Source organism: Tursiops truncatus, chromosome 15 (genome assembly GCF_011762595.2).
Source record: "Tursiops truncatus isolate mTurTru1 chromosome 15, mTurTru1.mat.Y, whole genome shotgun sequence".
Classification (NCBI taxonomy): domain Eukaryota; kingdom Metazoa; phylum Chordata; class Mammalia; order Artiodactyla; family Delphinidae; genus Tursiops; species Tursiops truncatus.
This window is the reverse complement of record NC_047048.1, coordinates 7,243,339-7,260,196: the sequence shown is the minus strand read 5'-3', so window position 1 is coordinate 7,260,196 and position 16,858 is coordinate 7,243,339. Positions and strand designations below refer to the sequence as shown.

General features: G+C 54.6%; 2 protein-coding genes across 2 annotated transcripts; one reads left to right on the top strand and one right to left on the bottom strand.

Annotated features, from left to right (window-relative positions):
• The first annotated feature begins 254 nt into the window (after window positions 1–254).
• Window positions 255–3,327, top strand: VGF (VGF nerve growth factor inducible). The gene is made up of 2 exons (XM_033839865.2): window positions 255–469; window positions 976–3,327. The coding sequence occupies exon 2, from the start codon at window positions 996–998 to the stop codon at window positions 2,844–2,846; it is 1,851 nt and encodes a 616-aa protein (XP_033695756.1). The 5' UTR covers window positions 255–469; window positions 976–995; the 3' UTR covers window positions 2,847–3,327.
• A 959-nt stretch (window positions 3,328–4,286) lies between these two features.
• Window positions 4,287–10,322, bottom strand: AP1S1 (adaptor related protein complex 1 subunit sigma 1). Its single transcript, XM_033839866.2, has 5 exons — window positions 10,199–10,322; window positions 8,179–8,357; window positions 7,427–7,535; window positions 6,320–6,457; window positions 4,287–5,062 (listed from the first exon to the last, which is right to left on the bottom strand). Exons 1-5 carry the CDS (start codon window positions 10,199–10,201, stop codon window positions 5,015–5,017), a joined length of 477 nt encoding a protein of 158 aa, XP_033695757.1. The 5' UTR covers window positions 10,202–10,322; the 3' UTR covers window positions 4,287–5,014.
• Between the last annotated feature and the right edge of the window lie 6,536 nt (window positions 10,323–16,858).

Genomic DNA, 16,858 nt, shown 5'->3' with positions numbered 1-16,858 from the left:
CCCCCTGCCCCGCCCGCCTCAGCATTTCATTCATTCATTCCTTCATTCATTCATTTCCCTGGTGCCAGGATAGCGCACACCCCTCCAAAGAGGCCTGCAGCGCGCAGGCGCGGGCCGGGAGAGGCACGCATCCTCCAATCGCTGGGCGGCCTCCCGCCTCTAGGCGCCCGCCCGCTTCCCCATGAATGAACATTGACGTCAATGGGGCGGGGCTATTCCCACGTGACCCCGCGCGCTCCTCTTTATAAGGCGGTAGCGGCGCGGGCGCTGTCCAGCGTGCTGAAGCCTGAGCGAGCGAGTCTCCCGGAGCCGCGCGGATCCAGCTGAGCCCAGCCCACTGGACGCCAGACCTCGACCATCGCTCGTATCCTAGCCACCGCTCGGAGCCGAGGCGGACGAGTCCCGATCTTCCCCTGTCCCCACCCCACCCCGACCCTCCTCTCCACCTCCCGCGTCGTGGCACCAGCTGGTAAATACTCTGCTGTCCGTCCCTCAAACCCTCAGCAGCCGTGGGCGTGAGGGAGGGTTCTCTCTCCCCCAGTTGGGAGTGTTGAAAACACAGCGGGGAGCCCCCGGGAAGGGTCCCTGGTAAATGGGGGAGTCGCCGCTCTTCTCTTGCTGCTGAAGTCGCCCACGCACCATCCGGGGAGTCCTGTGGGGAGGGAGCAGAGATTTTTTTTTTCCCCGTATCCTTGCTGCTTAGTACGTGGGCGCTGCCAGTGAGCTGGCTCAGGGAAGGGGGGCGAGGAGGCACCGGGGGAGCAAGGGTTGCAGGCGTTTTCCCATTTACACGACTCCAGAGATCGGCACATCTTCCTCCTTTGCTCCTAAACGTCCCTTTTCAGGGTAAGGTTAGGGGGATAAGGGAAGCCCCGGCTTTCCTGATTAAAGGTGGGGGAAGGGAATATAAAATCAGAGAGCGGAAAATTCTTACAGAAACCCTCTCTTTCTTTGGTCACTTCTATTTTTTCACAGTCTCCGGCAGCACTTCGGTCATGAAATCGCTCAGGTTGCCGGCTCCTGTCCTCCTCTGCTTCCTTCTACTGACCAAGGGGTTGGGAGCAGCGCCCCCGGGGCACCCTGAGGCTCAGCCACCTCCCCCCAGCTCTGAGCATAAAGAGCCGGTAGCCGGGGACGCAGTGCTCGGGCCGAAGGATGTTAGCGCCCCAGAGGTCCGAGCCGCTAGGAATTCAGAGCCGCAGGACGAGGGAGAGCTTTTCCAGGGCGTGGATCCCCGGGCGCTGGCCGCGGTGCTGCTGCAGGCACTCGACCGCCCGGCCTCGCCCCCAGCGCCTGGCGGCTCCCAGCAGCGGCCAGAGGAAGAAGCAGCAGAAGCTCTGCTGACCGAGACCGTGCGCAGCCAGACCCACAGTCTCCCAGCGCCAGAGACCCAGGCGCCCGCGGCCCCGCCTCGCCCTCAGACTCAGGAGAATGGTCCCGAGGCGGCCGACCCCTCCGAGGAGCTCGAGGCGCTAGCTTCCCTGCTTCAGGAACTGCGAGATTTCAGTCCGAGCAGTGCCAAGCGCCAGCAAGAGACGGCGGCAGCAGAGACGGAAACCCGCACGCACACGCTGACCCGAGTCAACCTGGAGAGCCCCGGGCCGGAGCGCGTGTGGCGGGCTTCCTGGGGAGAGTTCCAGGCGCGCGTCCCGGAGCGCGCGGCCCTGCCGCCGCCTGCTCCCCCGCAATTCCAGGCGCGTATGCCCGAGAGCGGGCCCCTTCCCGAAGCCCACCAGTTCGGGGAAGGAGTGTCCTCCCCCAAAACACACCTAGGTGAGGCACTGGCACCCTTGTCCAAGGCGTACCAAGGCCTGGGCGCTCCCTTTACCAAGGCGCGCCGGCCGGAGACCTCACTCCTGGGCGGCTCTGAGGCGGGAGAGCGCCTTCTACAGCAAGGGCTGGCGCAGGTGGAAGCCGGGCGGCGGCAGGCGGAGGCCACACGGCAGGCCGCGGCCCAAGAAGAGCGGCTGGCCGACCTCGCCTCCGACCTGCTGCTCCAGTATTTGCTGCAGGGCGGGGCTCGGCAGCGCGGCCTGGGGGGTCGGGGGCTGCAGCAGGAGGAGGAGCGAGAGACCGAGAGGGGGCAGGAGGCGGCGGAGCAGGAGAGACGCGGCGGGGAGGAGAGGGCGGGGGAAGAGGATGAGGAGGCGGCGGAGGCGGAGGCGGAGGCGGAGGAGGCGGAGAGGGCGCGACAGAACGCTCTACTGTTCGCCGAGGAGGAGGACGGAGAAGCCGGAGCCGAAGACAAGCGCTCCCAGGAGGAGACGCCCGGCCACCGACGAAAGGAGGCCGAGGGGGCAGAGGAGGGCGGGGAGGAGGACGACGACGACGAAGAGATGGACCCGCAGACAATCGATAGCCTCATTGAGCTGTCCACCAAACTCCACCTGCCAGCGGACGACGTGGTCAGCATCATCGAGGAGGTGGAAGAGAAGCGGAAGCGGAAGAAGAACGCCCCTCCCGAGCCTGTGCCGCCCCCCCGGGCCGCCCCCGTCCCCACTCACGCCCGCTCCCCGCAGCCCCAGCCCCTCTCCCCAGCCCCGGCTCGGGACGAGCTGCCCGACTGGAACGAGGTGCTCCCGCCCTGGGATCGGGAGGAGGACGAGGTGTTTCCCCCGGGGCCCTACCACCCTTTTCCCAACTACATCCGGCCGCGAACACTGCAGCCACCCGCTGCCTCGCGCCGCCGCCACTACCACCACGCCCTGCCGCCTTCGAGCCACTATCCCGACAGGGAGGCCCAGGCGCGGCGCGCTCAGGAGCAGGCGGAGGCAGAGGAGCGCCGGCTGCAGGAGCAGGAAGAGCTGGAGAATTACATCGAGCACGTGCTGCTCAGGCGCCCGTGACCGGCCCCGCCCCCGCGCGCCACCGCGCGCGCCGCCACCCCCCTCCGTGTCGTTCCTTTGCCCTCTCAGTGTTTGCATGCGCCCAGCCCCGCCCCCGTCCACCCCTCCGCCCGCGGGCCGCCCCGCCCCCGGGCTACGCCGGGACCTGTCAGACCTCTTCGTGCGTCGGAAGCCCGAAATCCCAAACTCACTCACCGGTGTCTCGGGGCCAGCAGGGGGGGGGCGGGTAGTTTGTGCGAGTTCCCTGCCCCCGCGGGGCCCCGTCCCCACCTAGTCCCTCTCGGGATGTCCCGGTCTGAAACCGGAAAAAGGATTTCCAGTTAACTGTGTGAAGAAGTGTCTGTCTCCCGCCCTTTGGGCCTCCCAAGAGCCTCTCCACCCTCTCCGGATCGCTGTGAATTTACCCCTTCTTTCCCTACTCTGTTGTAAATACCCCTCACGGAGGAAATAGTTTTGCTAAGAAATAAAAGTGACTATTTTATTAGGACTTTGTTCTCGGTTATTCACCCGTCCCCTTGGGCCTGTGTGGTCCTTCCCAAGGGGCGGTGAGGGAAGCGCCATCCACAACACCCATCTCCTGCTCAACAGCGAAGGTTGAGTGACAGAACCTCTTTCAACCGTATTCGGCGTGGGGGAGGGGGCGTAGAATAGGCTCACATCCTTTAGGAAACCCTAAATTCCACTTCCAGCTTGGGGGTTAAAGTCACAGGTCCCCAGGCCCTGGCAGAGAGATGCAGAGCGGACACGGTGCCACAGCTCTGAGCCACCTAGTAAATCCTTCTTTGCACGATCTCAGGGCCACCTAGGCAGTGCTGGTGGCTCCCACCACCCCTGCTCCACCTTACCCACCCACCTCCCTTAACTGCTCCCTCAATTCCCTGGTCCTATGTACCTCACAAGACATGTGGGGAGAAAGGGTTGGCGGCCACGGAAACATCCTTTTAACTGCTTCTCAAGCCTTTTCTAAGCATAGAGGATGGGATACATCCTTGAACTCTGGAGTCTCCTCCCCAAATGAAACTAAACCAGGTGAAGGACCACAAAGAAACCTCAGAGGAGTGAAACCATGTCCCCAGGAGTTGCTCCTCCCTGTCTGAAGGCAGCTCAGGGAGCTGGAGGCACCTTGGTCAGTGGTCACTGAGGTCAGAGAGACACTGAGCTCACAAATCTGTTTGGGGGGAGGGCGGTGCCAGGTAAAATACAGGACAATCAGTCAAATTTGCATTTCAGATAAACAATGAATACATTTGCACAGGACACACTCATCCTAAAAACATTATTCATTATCATAACAAATTGAACTGGGTATCTTCATTTTTTTTGGGGGGGGTGCTTAAATCTGGCAACCCTAGTTCCAGGGATGAGTGGAACGGGCAGTGTTGCCTTCCCGTCCTGACTGATCGCAGCAGCCCTCCTTCACAGAGCCTAAGCCAGGCAAAGTCCAGAAATGCTTTTCCTTTTATTTTAGAGGAAAAGAAAAAAAAAATCAGACACTTTCCCCACCCCACCCACTTAGCTCCTGCCTCACCGGGAACTCGGAGTGAAGGAGGGACAGGGCCCAGTCTTCTGTAAAGCCTACCCTTCCCCCAGCCCTCCCTTTCCTCAAAGTAGCAAGGTTAGAAAAAAATTAACTATGTTGCTCCTCCCCTAGAACTGAACGGAGGCCCCACTGCAGCCAAGAAGGAAGGGGAGGAGACAGATGAGGGAAAAGGACTTCCCTCTGGAGACACGGAGGTCCCCCTCCCAGGCAGAGAAGCTGCCCTGGCTGGCTGCGGGGAGGGCTGGAGGTAGGTTATGGGGCAGGGAGAAGAGAAGAGCCCTGAAAACCTTTTCCCTTTAACCTGACATATTTATATATTTACAGTTATAAGGGTGGGGGGGAGTTTGGGGTGACATTAGTTCTTCAAAGGCAGGGAATGAAAGCCAAATAGCACCCCCGACTTGGTCACATTTTCCTGCCTCCTAGCTCCTAAAACCTTCAGTGGGAAAAGGGGAAACAGGAGGTAGGGGGTGGAGGGAGGGAATGTTTGAGGGTCCTGAGCCCACAGCTCACTGCAAAAGTAGGTGAGGCAGCAGAGGAGGGGCAGCTGGGTCCCACCAAGAAAAGGGCCACCGATGCCCTGCCTCTCCACCAGCTCCCCACATCTCCACGTGGCCCCGGGCGGAGGCTAGGCCAGACCCATCTCCTCCAGCACACTGCGCGGCGACTCATCCTCCTAAGGCAGAGACAGACAGAGGGTGATGTGGAGACGCCAGGAGAGGCAGACAGGGTGAGGGAGTGGAGGGTGGGCAAGACAGCAATCGTCAGGACAGACAGAGGAGGGGGAAGCACAGAGAGACGCGGGGAGGGAAGAGAGAAGCCAACGTGAGCCCAAGGCTGGAACAGCTGGGCACCCTTCAGGGGAGCTCTCCAGCCTCCCAGGGGGCGCCTCCCAGGTGCACCCCCCAGAGCCAACCATGGCAAGGAGTGGGGTCCAGGTTGAGTCCCCCACCACGCAGAGAACCCAAAGCCAGGAGCTTGGCAAGCAAGGGGCTCGGCCTCAGTATCCGAAGGGGAGGGAGGAAAACTGGGACTGGGGGCTGGGAAACTGGCTTTCCCAGGGCTGGGGGTGGCAGATGGTTGGGTGCGGGGAGGGAGTAAGAAGTTGGCATCAGGTCCCCGAGGAAAGGTGGACCAGACTGCAGAGAGATGAGTCATTAGGGTCTGAGCAGAGCAGTAGCAACAGGGTGGGTGTGTGAGTGCCAGGGCACGTGTGTATGAGTGTGCATGTGTGTGTGCGTGTGTGTGTGTGTGATGGGGGAGCTGGACCAGTGAGATGGCAAGTTGGATTCTGCCCTTTCTCCTTCTGCAGGGATGAGCCCCCCCCCCCGCCCCCCATCTCTCCCCCTCCTCAGAGCCAGCTCAGGCCGGCTTGCTCATCATTGCAGGTTCCGGTGACTCATCTCCCTGCACCAAGGCTCAGCAGTGGCACAGCAGAGAGGGGGCAGGCAGTAATGGCGTGAGGGCGGGGGTGCCGGATAGAAGGGAGAATCAACAACCAGGCGCCCTCGACCCCAACCCCCAAATCCCCATGGCAAAATTTTGCTTCTGAGAAGCAGAGGCTTTGAGTATGTGTGTGTTTAAAAAAAAGAAAGAAAGAATGACCTATCACGTGCCCCTTCTCCAATTCTCTGAGCAACCCTAAATGCCAAGAGTAGCGTGGGACAAAGGCGATCTGGCTGGGATGAGACACCCTGGGTCTTGGGAGAAGGAGGGGGGAACTGGCACAGGCGGCCGTCCGCCACCCCCACTACCTCCCACCCCGAGCAGTTCGGGCTTGAGGGCCAGCTGGCCAACCAGGCGCCTTGGGGGCCAGACGCCACAGGGAGGGCGGGAAGGGGCAGCTGGGGCCCGCAGGCAAGGTGTCCAGAGCAGGGAGGGTGCCCCTGGCCTTGGTCCTCTTCCTCCTACCCCTCACCGTCCCGGCCCGTACCTCCTGCAGCAGGTCCGCCTGCTCGATAGCCTTCAGCACACTCTTCTTGGAGGTGTCCTGGACGTCACCCCCCATCAGAAACTCATCCAAGATGAAGTAGGCCTTCTCAAAGTTGAAGATGATGTCCAGCTCGCAAACCTGGGAGGAGGCGGGGGAGGCAGAGCTGAGTGTCAAGGTGCATCTCCACCCCACTTTTTTCTCATCACGGTTCCATGGCCTTTGTGACCACTCCTGCCCACCTTGGGTTCTTGCCCCAGGTCTATGTCCTCCCAACCCCTAGGCCTTAGTCCTTTGTTTGGCTTTTCCTTCTTCTCTTGCCTCTTTCTCTGTGATCATGAGACATTAGTTGCTCTAGTCTACCCTTGACTCCTGTTGCCTTCCCCCCAGATCCGCGACACAGTTCCTACCAGAGGCTGGGCTAGCTTCCCTCCCTAGGCACAGTGACCGGGCAGGGAAGGAGGTTCTGGATCATGGGGTAAATGACTTCGGTTCCAAGCAGCACTGTGACACTAACCAGCTAACTCTACATGGCATTCAATTTCTCTGAGTCTCAGTTTTCTCATCTGAAAATGGAGACACCAACACCTACTCATAGGACGGAATGAGGAGCGATCAGGAGAACCTGAAAGCACTGTGTAAATTATTAAGTGGAATACAAATTATGGAGTTATTACCATTCCCCACCTAAGATCTGAGCTCACTGCCAGTGCCCAGACTATAGCCCAGATCAGTTAATTCAGAATCTCCAGGGGTGAGACATAGGCATCGCTATTTTTAAAAAAAACCTCTCCAGAAGATTCCAAAGCAAAGTCAAGGTCAGGAACCACTGATAAAAATCTGAACATGGCCTCTGTCCTTGTGTGAGAAGTTTGAGCTGAGCTCTAGATGGATTGACTAAGTGGCAGACTCTGGTCCCCACCCTCCCCCCCAGGCTGATTAAGGGGCATGGCTAATAGGCTTAAGGCTTAAAGAGGGAGATTAACTACTGTTCTCACTGTTCCAACTTCCCCTCTCCTGAGTCTTCCAGGGCAGAGATCGGAAGGACCCCAGAGTTTGGTAAAAAGAGGGGATTGCTGCGTATAGCAATGGGTGGATGGGGAGACTTACGCTGCCGAAGTATTTGTCCAGGAGCTCCACGTACCGGTGGATCAGCTCCAGCGTGATAAGCTCGTTGTCTTGGCCCTCGATGGCGCAGCAGAAGTAGAGGCTGGCATATCTGAGGACAGGGGCACGGGAGGGACGGCTGGGATGGCTCCTGGGGCTGCTTTGGGACCCAGGCATTTTGTGCCCAAACCTCTCATTTCCCCCCATTCCCAGTCTGTGCCCCTACTGGACACAGGCGGGGTGGCCCCAGGGTGTGCAAACAGTAACTCACTCTGCCTCTTAGTGCCTCTCACAGACGCAAGCTCTTTCCCTCTCGACCTCTGACCTGTTCAGTTTGACTCAGCAAAAACCTGAGCCACGAATTCACCTGCTCAGAGGAGGAACTGGGAAGGGCTGGTGCACGTGTGTGTGTGTGTGTGTGTGTGTGTGTGTGTGTGTGTTAGGAAAGTGGTGCAGGATCTATGACTGTTGAATGAGGCTGCCAGGGACGTGTGCAACAGACAAGATGGGGCCTTCGGGACAGAGGTAGGTGCATGAAGTAGGTGTCAGGCTTGAGCAAAGCCAAAAGGGAACAAGAATTTCTTCAACGTGAATTTGGAAAGTAAAGGCGGCTGGAGTTCATCGCTGCCCTCCGGATGTCCTTAGCTCTAAGCTCTTCCTGACCTAAGGGACTGCCTATTTCTTGGCCAGGTGAACCCATCCCAGACCCCAATCAAGCAGGATCCAGGCAGGTCTGAAAGTAGGTGGGGAGTCACCTCTTATAGACAACTTTGAGGTCCCTCCACTCCAGGAAGCTGCACATCTTGGGCTTGCGAGCCAGAACGACCTGCATGAGCTCCCGAACCATCTTCTTTCGCTCCTTGTCCGAGGTGGCCAGGTACCATTTTTGTAGCCGCAGCTTCCCCTGCCGGCTGAACAGCAGCATAAATCGCATCTGGGGGTGGGGGGGAGTCAGAGCCAAGGGTCAGAGATTTGGTTCTCTGAGCTGGTTTCCTCCAGAAATACACAGCCCCAAACCCATCCCATCTACCTCTTCTCTACTCACGGCTCCTACTTTCTTCAAAACATCAGCCCTTGCTGTCAACACTGGCTACTCCCACCAGCAGGTGCCTTTCCTTGTAGGGGGTGTCAGAGCTTCTGAGTCTGTCATTTGGGTTCAAATCCTGCCTCTAGTAGTTGAGTAATTTGCCTTGGGCAATTACTTTATGTCTCTGGGCTTCAGTTTCTTGGTGTGTAAGATGGAAATAATAAAAGTACCTACTTTCCCGAGTTGTTAGGTGGGATTGAAGGAGTTGATACGTGAAACAGTGCCTGACACGTAGGGAGCACTGTAACACATTAGGTATCATTATTATTATTTCCTGATCTCCTGTTTCCTAATTCTGTTTTCCAAAGGTGGGTAAAATGCTATCACGGTGACAAGAAGCCCATAGCTGATGTCAGAGACGTCTGTTTTCTTTCCTGCTCTTTCTATCCACCACCACGCTGAAATCAGGTATTTTGTTCTCAAGAAGTTACCTCAATCCTCCACCCCATCCTAGCCATACACCCTTGCTGATGTCCCCAGCACACTGCCCTCCAGTGCCAGTCCTGTGCTCAGGGGTATTCTTCACGTTAGCACATGGTATTGGGAGCCCCGGATTCCACCCTCTGCTCTCCTCGGCCCTCCAGGCATTTGGCCAGACATATTCCTCTTTTCCTCCTTTTAGGGTGCCTCCTGCTGAATGCCCACACTTCCCCAGATACCAGGTGACCAATTTCCCTTTCAGTCCCTCAGTTTGGACACAGCCATTCAGGGTGGCTCGCCTAGGGAATGTTTGTGGAACAAGCCCAGGGGGGTGGACTGGGGAGTGCAGAGCCCTCACTACCCCGTGCAACCACAGCTTCCCAGTTCGGGGGGGTGGGCGGGTCCGGGCCACATCCTGGAGTCATCTCCCTCTCCCTGGAGCTCTTCTCTCCGTGTACATTACCAGGGCCGGAGTCCTGGGTGTGCGGAACAGCACTAGTTTAGACGGCTAAGGATCAGAATTCGAGAGAACTGGGGGTTTTTTTGGTGGCGGGGAAGGGGAAGCGCTGCTAGCGTGGCGGGTGGTCAACAGAGGGGCACAAGGGAGCCGTGTGCGGCTACGATGAGGGGTGGGCCGGGAGCAGGAAGACGGAAGGCCCGAGTTCCGGAAAGAGGATGGGGTGGGGGCCGGAGAGCCAAGAGCACCGGAACCGGGAAGCCAAAGCCTGGGTCCCCGAGAGCAAAACCTCGAGCCCACTTGGCTTCCCCACCTCACCCCCGCCTCTAGGTGAGGCAGGACGTCCACTCCTCGGACCCGGAAACTATCCCCTCGCACACACCGCCCTTCCCGCCGGCCGCCGCTGCTCTGGGCTGCACGTGGACAGAGGGTCTCGGTGACTTGCGACCCCCGCTGCCTCCCTCCGCCAACAGGCCCCGGAGCCCCCATTCCTCGGGCGACTTCCCTGCGGCAGTGGTTGGGACTCCTTGGATCGCGACCCGCGCGCCCCCCGTGGCTCCGGACGGTCCCACCGCCCCCTAGTCACCTCCCTCTCTCCCCACAAATGCGCCCCCTCTCCGCGCCTTCTCCCTAAAGCCATTTCCAGCTGGTCTTCCTTCCGAGGCCGGCTAGCCCACCCGCCCAGGTAAGTGAGGGCCTCTGAGGACCGGAGGGAGAAAGAGCGGCTCACACCGAGGGCGGCCCCAAGGACCCCTGCAGGTGCAGCCCACGCCCCTCGGTTCCCCCTCCCCTCCCTCTTTGCACAGCCTACCATCCTGCAGCCTCCGGCTCTGCGCGTCCCTCTTCGGCCACCGTAGGCGCCAGCTCCACTCCCGTTCTTATCCTTTTGCCTCCTTCCCTCCCTCTCTCTTGAAGCCCCGCCCCGTCCGCCGCGGTTCAGAGAACCAAGGCTTTGCGTACTGCGCAGGCGCCAATGCTGCGGAGCGCGCGGGCGGGGCTGGAGGTGGAGAAGCGGAAGCCATGGCAACCAGGTCCTTGACTTCAGCTTTGAGTAGCCCTGTCGTCATGGTAACAAGGCTGTCTTGTGGGCTGGTTGGAGGATGGGGGAGGAGGACAATGAGGTCCTCGCGCTTTGGAACCTTGGGGGAGAAAGGCGGGTAAAGGGGTGAGAGGTGGATGAGGTGACCGCTGGAGTTTGTGAGGAAGTAGGGTGGTTTAATGGAAGGGGCGTGGGCGATTGAGAGGGAGCAGGGCGGGAATTGTCTGTAGGGAAGGAGGAATGACGAGGAAGGCAAAGACAAAGGGTGGTGGTAGGGCAGGCATGAGAGAAGTATGGAGCTCAGAATAGACATCTACTGGGAACCTGCTAGATGCAGCAACAAAGTAAGAGGAAGGTGTAGGTAATGAGGCAGACGAGAAATAAAAAGAGAAAAGGAGGGGCTGAAAGAAAAGTGATGTAAGGAAGAGGGGGAGAAGCATGATTAAGGCGAAAGAGAAAGAAATAAAGAGAATCTTAAAAAGTTGGCATGGGTTAAAGCTAAAAAGGGACAATCGTAACCCAGACACAAGTGTAAAGATGAGAAGGATGTAAATTGTAATACAAGCTTTTTGACTGAGGATGTGCATGTGTGAGTGTGTATATTTGTGTGTGTGTGTCCACGTAGTAAAGGAGTTTGCATATAAATGGATAAGAGGGAAATCTTAAATTTTGTCATGCCGAAAACTTAATGGCATATTTCTAGATAATTGTTGGTAACTAATGATGCTATTGTTTTTGAGTAGCACTTGAAGCAAATGTTGGTAAGGCTCTACCTGTCTCCACTTTGCATTCTTTTCTTCTTACTCTTTGTTATGGAGGTCATATGCTTTAGTTGCAAGGGGGTGGGCCTAATCACCTGGGATGCAATCTGGTCTCTGCTCTCTACTTGATGTATAGTCTCAGGTGGGTCCTTTAACCCTCCGTTTACTCATTTAAAAAATGAAGATACCTACTTTGCAAGTCCGATTTGATGCTGTATAGAAAGTGTCTGACACACTGTAAACACTTGATATTGGTAGCGATTACTACTATTTGCCTTTCCCAACTTCTTTGGTCTACTACTTTTTCTTCTTCCTTTTTTTTTTTTTTTTTTTTGGCGGTACGCGGGCCTCTCACTGATGTGGCCTCTCCTGTTGCAGAGCACAGGCTCCGGACACGCAGGCTCAGCGGCCATGGCTCATGGGCCTAGCCGCTCCGCGGCATGTGGGATCTTCCCGGACCGGGGCACGAACCCGTGTCCCCTGCATCGGCAGGCGGACTCTCAACCACTGCACCACCAGGGAAGCCCTTCTCCTTTCTTTTTCATCTCCCTTTTTCCTCTGCCTATATCATAGGCTTGCCAATGGCATAGACATTGGCTGAACTATCTTGGTGTTATTTTTTAGGTCAAGAATCATATCAATAAAGCAAGTTGTCATCATGGAGTGAAAAGGAGTGGGAGTGTGTGAGAAGGGCAGAAGGCAAAATAATAAAATGTGCTCATAGGGGAGAGGAGAAGGTTGTGTATAAAGAAGTAATGAGCAGTGAGGTAAAGATGTAAAGCAGAGGGCTTCCCTGGTGGTGCAGTGGTTGAGAGTCCGCCTGCCGATGCAGGGGACACGGGTTCGTGCCCCGGTCCGGGAAGATCCCACATGCCGCGGAGCAGCTGGGCCCGTGAGCCATGGCCGCTGAGCCTGCGCGTCCGGAGCCTGTGCTCCGCAACGGGAGAGGCCACAGCAGTGAGAGGCCCGCGTACCGAAAAAAAAAAAAAAAAAAAAAGATGTAAAGCAGAGATCTAGGCAACAGCCCGAGGAAGTGTAGAAGATCTAGAGATGTAAACTCCTACACGCCTTGGAAAGATGACACTTTCTAGAATTCCTTGTCTCAACATGCCATGCCTAGCTGCAGAGAAGATAAGATCCATGAGAGAATTGTGAGAAATAGGGGTTTTGCTCACGTAGAATCATAGACTCAAGTGGTTTAAACTAACTAGAAGATGATGGACCTCATTTATCTCTTCGTGGTTAGTGAATGCTACACGTAGAGAATCTATGGGTTAGTGGGTCCAATGAGCTTGTGTCTGCAGATGAGGTCGGATTTGACGCAGTAGGCAGTTGGGAGTCATTATAGTTGTCTGAGCTGCTGAATAACTTGGTGAAAACAGCTTTGAAAAAGTTAATCTTACAGTAATATGGGGGATGATTTGAAAGGACAAATGGAAGGCTGGAAGATCATCTAGGGGGCAGTTTTGGGAATCTAGGCACAAAAATGAAATGGAGAGGGACAAATTGGAGAGATACCTGTGATGGGCCAATCACCTGAATTTAGAACTCATCTAAGTAGAGAAGGAAGAAGAATCAAAGATGAGTCTGGAGAATTAGTGGTGCCATTTGTATAAATGGAAAAATAGAAGAGGTGAGATTCTCCCTCATTAGTATGGATGGTGTTTTTATTGTTATCCTGCGAAGCCCATGTTGACATCTCCCCAAGCCTTCCCTCTTCCCTCATCTGGTTGGAGCGGTGGTTCCTGCGGTGGGTGGAAGGGTGATCCACGTGGCCTCAAAGCCTTTCATTTCTGAGTCTATGATCTGTGTTTCTCTCTCTTGTGATGATGCTCCCTGCCACCTTTTTTTAAAAATTTATTATTTACTTATTTATTTTTGGCTGCATTGGGTCTTCGTTGCTGCGCGCGGGCCCTCTCTAGCGCAGCGAGCCGGCGCTACCCCTCGCGGCGGTGGGCGGGCTTCTCATTTGGTGGCCTCTCCCGTTGTCAAGCACGGGCTCCAGCAGCCGCAGCACGCAGGCTCAGTAGTTGTGGCTCGCGGGCTCCAGAGTGCAGGCCTCAGCAGCTGTGGCGCACGGGCCCAGCTGCTCCGCAGCATGTGGGATCCGCCCGGACCAGTGCTTGAACCCGTGTCCCCTGCATCGGCAGGCGGATTCCCAACCACTGCGCCACCGGGGAAGCCCCCGCCACCATTTTTGGTGTATTCTTTAAGTACTCATTGTTCCCTGACGATGTCATTTGCACTCATCTCTGGGTTTTTTTTTTTAACTTCTTGTTTTTAACTAAGCAGTTGGGACCTTATCATATGCTATTCCTAAGGGTCCTGAATACTTTCTGTGGTAGATGTTTGCCATTTTTTTTCACTTCCCTGGCTCTAAACCCCCTTCCTAGGGTTTCAGAATCCCCACCTTACGAGTCTAGGGGGAGATAGAGCAACCTCCCAGTGTAGCATTTGAATTTCCCAGATATTCCCTTTGGCAGCCCTCTTTGTGCCCACAGCATGGGCATGTCTGCTGGATTCGGCCAGTCTTTACTCTCACCTGGACTTTGGTCCAGGAAGGAATGAGGGGGGATGGGGTGACGAGGATAGGTAAGACTCTGGCAGAGGGTCAGAGGACAAAACCTAGGGCGCAGGTGGAGTGGCGCCAATGGCAGTGTCCCGTACCAGTAAGAGGTAGGGTGGGGGTACCTGGTGATTTGTAATTTGCGGCTCTGTCTCCAGTGTGAGACCTCCTGCTGGTTCTCTGGCCCTCCTGGCAATTCCCTGAGCTCCCCAGTTTCCTTTTCTGCTTCATTTAGCCAGAGTTGGTTTCAGTTCCTGGTAACAAAGGACTCTGACTGGTATACTAGGTAATCATGCCACACTGTCTGTTGATGAGACATGTGAGTTGTAAGCTCCTCTTGGGACAGTGTCTTACTCATGTTTTATTTTTTTACAGCACCTAGCACAGTGCTTGTTGATTGGCTTCAATTATGATTGGTATACATGGTTACCTAATCGAGATATTTAAATCTTACCTCTCACTCCAAATATGCTAAATTCTAATTTTCTATATAATAGTACATATTTAATATCTATTATTCCTGCTAGAGGATAGACTGCCTTCCTTTGTTGTTTCTCCTGTGCCTAGCACAGTGCCCAGCACACAGCAGGTACCCAGGTGTTGTTGAAGAAAGGTACACTGGATCCTCCACTTGAAAATTTCATTGTCATCTCAAACTTCACTTGCCCCAAATGAGTAACTTCCTTCCGCCTTCCCCTGAAACCATCCCATTTCTTGGTTTCCCATTGTGGTCAACATCGCCACCTTTTCCTAAGTTTGCAGACTATCAGCCTGGGACATGAAGGATCACAAAAAGCATGGCTTATTCAAGGGACGTAGGTCAGACCTGCCTGATAGACCAGGAGAGCGTATGGAAAAAGGGGAGACGGGCTGGGTTATCAGAAGAGGGAGGCAGCAGTCTGAAAACCAACTTGATGACTTGGGAGTTCATTCTCAGACACGTCCCTGGAACCTGCCTTGCTATTATTTTTCCTTTGTGATTTTGTTCATATTGTTTTCTGGAATGCGCTGCCATTCCCCCCCCCCACAGACCCAAATCCACCTTTTTCATCCTTTAAGATGGAACAAAGCAGCCAGTCCTGATGACCCTTTACACTCCAGTGATCATTTCTAGAATGTTTCTTTCAACCATTTTTGCAGTGATTCCCGTAACGTTTCAGCTTTTTGGTGAGTATTCTCCGTAGATGCTGGCAGACCTCATTTAACTGCGCTCTGCTTTACTGTGCTTCTCAGATACTGAGTATTTTACAAATTGAAGGTTTGTACTGTAGCAACCCTGCACTGAGCAAGTCTACTGGCGCCATTTTTCCAGCAGCATTTGTTCACTTCATGCCTCTGTGTCACATTCTGGTAATGCTTGCAATATTTCAAACTTTTTCATTATTATTATCTTTGTTATGGTGACCTGTGATCAGTGATCTTTGTTACCACTGTGGTAACTGCAGATGTGGTAGAAATGGCAAGAGAACTAGAATTAGAAATGGAGCCTGAAGATGTGACTGAACTGCTGCCATCTCGCAATAAAACTTTCATGGTGAGGAGTTGTTTCTTCTGGATGAGCAAAGAAAGCGGTTTCTTGAGATGGGATCTACTCCTGGTGAAGATGCTGTGAAGACTGTTGAAATGACAGGAAAGGAATGAGAGTATTACATAAACTTAGTTGATAAAGCAGCGGCAGGATTTGAGGGAATTGACTCCGATTTTGAAAGAAGTTCTACTCTGGGTAAAATGCTATCAAACAGCATTGCAGGCTACAGAGAAATTGTTTGTGAAAGGAAGAGTCAATCAATGCAGTCAATCACTGTTGTCTTATTTTAAGAAATTGACACAGCCGTCGCAACCTTCAGCAGCCATGACCCTTATCAGTCAGCAGCCATGCATCAAGACGGGACCCTCCACCAGCAAAAGATTACACTTACTGGCTCAGATGATGGTCAGCATTTTTTAGCAATAAAGTATTTATAAAGTAAGTGTATCTCCGAGGTATGCCTGTACTTGAGAGTAAGAAACATCAATCACTTACATGATTGTTGTTTTTTTGGCCTGCGCTGAGCATGAGGGATCTTAGTTCCCTGACCAGAGATGGAACCTGCTCCCTCTGCAGAGTCTTAATAACCACTGGACCGCCAGGGAAGTCCCTCACTTACTCTGTTTTAAAAGTGCTTCACCGCCCCCAGTATACAGTTACACGCTTAAAGAAAAACTTGTTAAATTGGAGTTCAGACTTGGCGAGATTTCGGTTGAAGCCATAGCTGCTTTGCTTCAGAAGCTCTCCACTGGCGCCAAAGCGACCTCTGGTGGCCAGGGGAGAAAAGGCTACATTCAGGACGCTGGTGTTCCAGCTGGTAAGGCACCGGTGTGCACACAGGATGCCCTGGTGACGGGCCTGTGAGGGCAGCACCTTTGCTCCTGACTGCGTCTGAGCCCTCTGTGTTCAGGGAGATCTGTGTTCCCAAATGCCACAGAGAGGGCGGTACAGTGCAGTGGCCAGGAGCACAGGCATGGCTGGGGCAAATGATTCAACCTTCCTGTGTCTTACCTTCCTCATCTCTACAGAAGTGCACGCCATGATCAGTACAATGAAACTTACTTCAGGAACCGCCTGGAAAAAAAAAAATGATTTGGAAAACAGATGGTGTCTCCTTGACAAGCTTCATTCTGATAGAATCTTTTTACCCTTGAGGGATTTACAAAATCCATACTCATTGCCCACACCTGGGCAGATAAATAATTCCAGTGGGTGAGGTGAACAAGAAATCTGCCGTTATGATAGATGCAGGCAGATCTTGTGGAATTTTCATCCCTAGAAATAGACAGAGGAAGAGTGGCCAAGGAGGACTGGGTGGGCTTCACACTGTGAGGCTGCCTCACCGTCTTTGTCCTCAAAATATCTGAGAAGAACAGAAGGCACTGTTAAATGGGGCACTTCCTGGGGCAAACTCCCTTGGTGGTGAAGAGACCTTCTGAAGAACTCTTTTCTTCTGAGCCTTCTCAGCATGTATGGACAGTGTTTGAATTACATCCTGCAGAATTAAGGCTCTAATGTGTTCTGCTTTTGGAAGCATCTTGTGCAAAAAGGAGGCTCTTTTGGTCTCTAAGCAAATC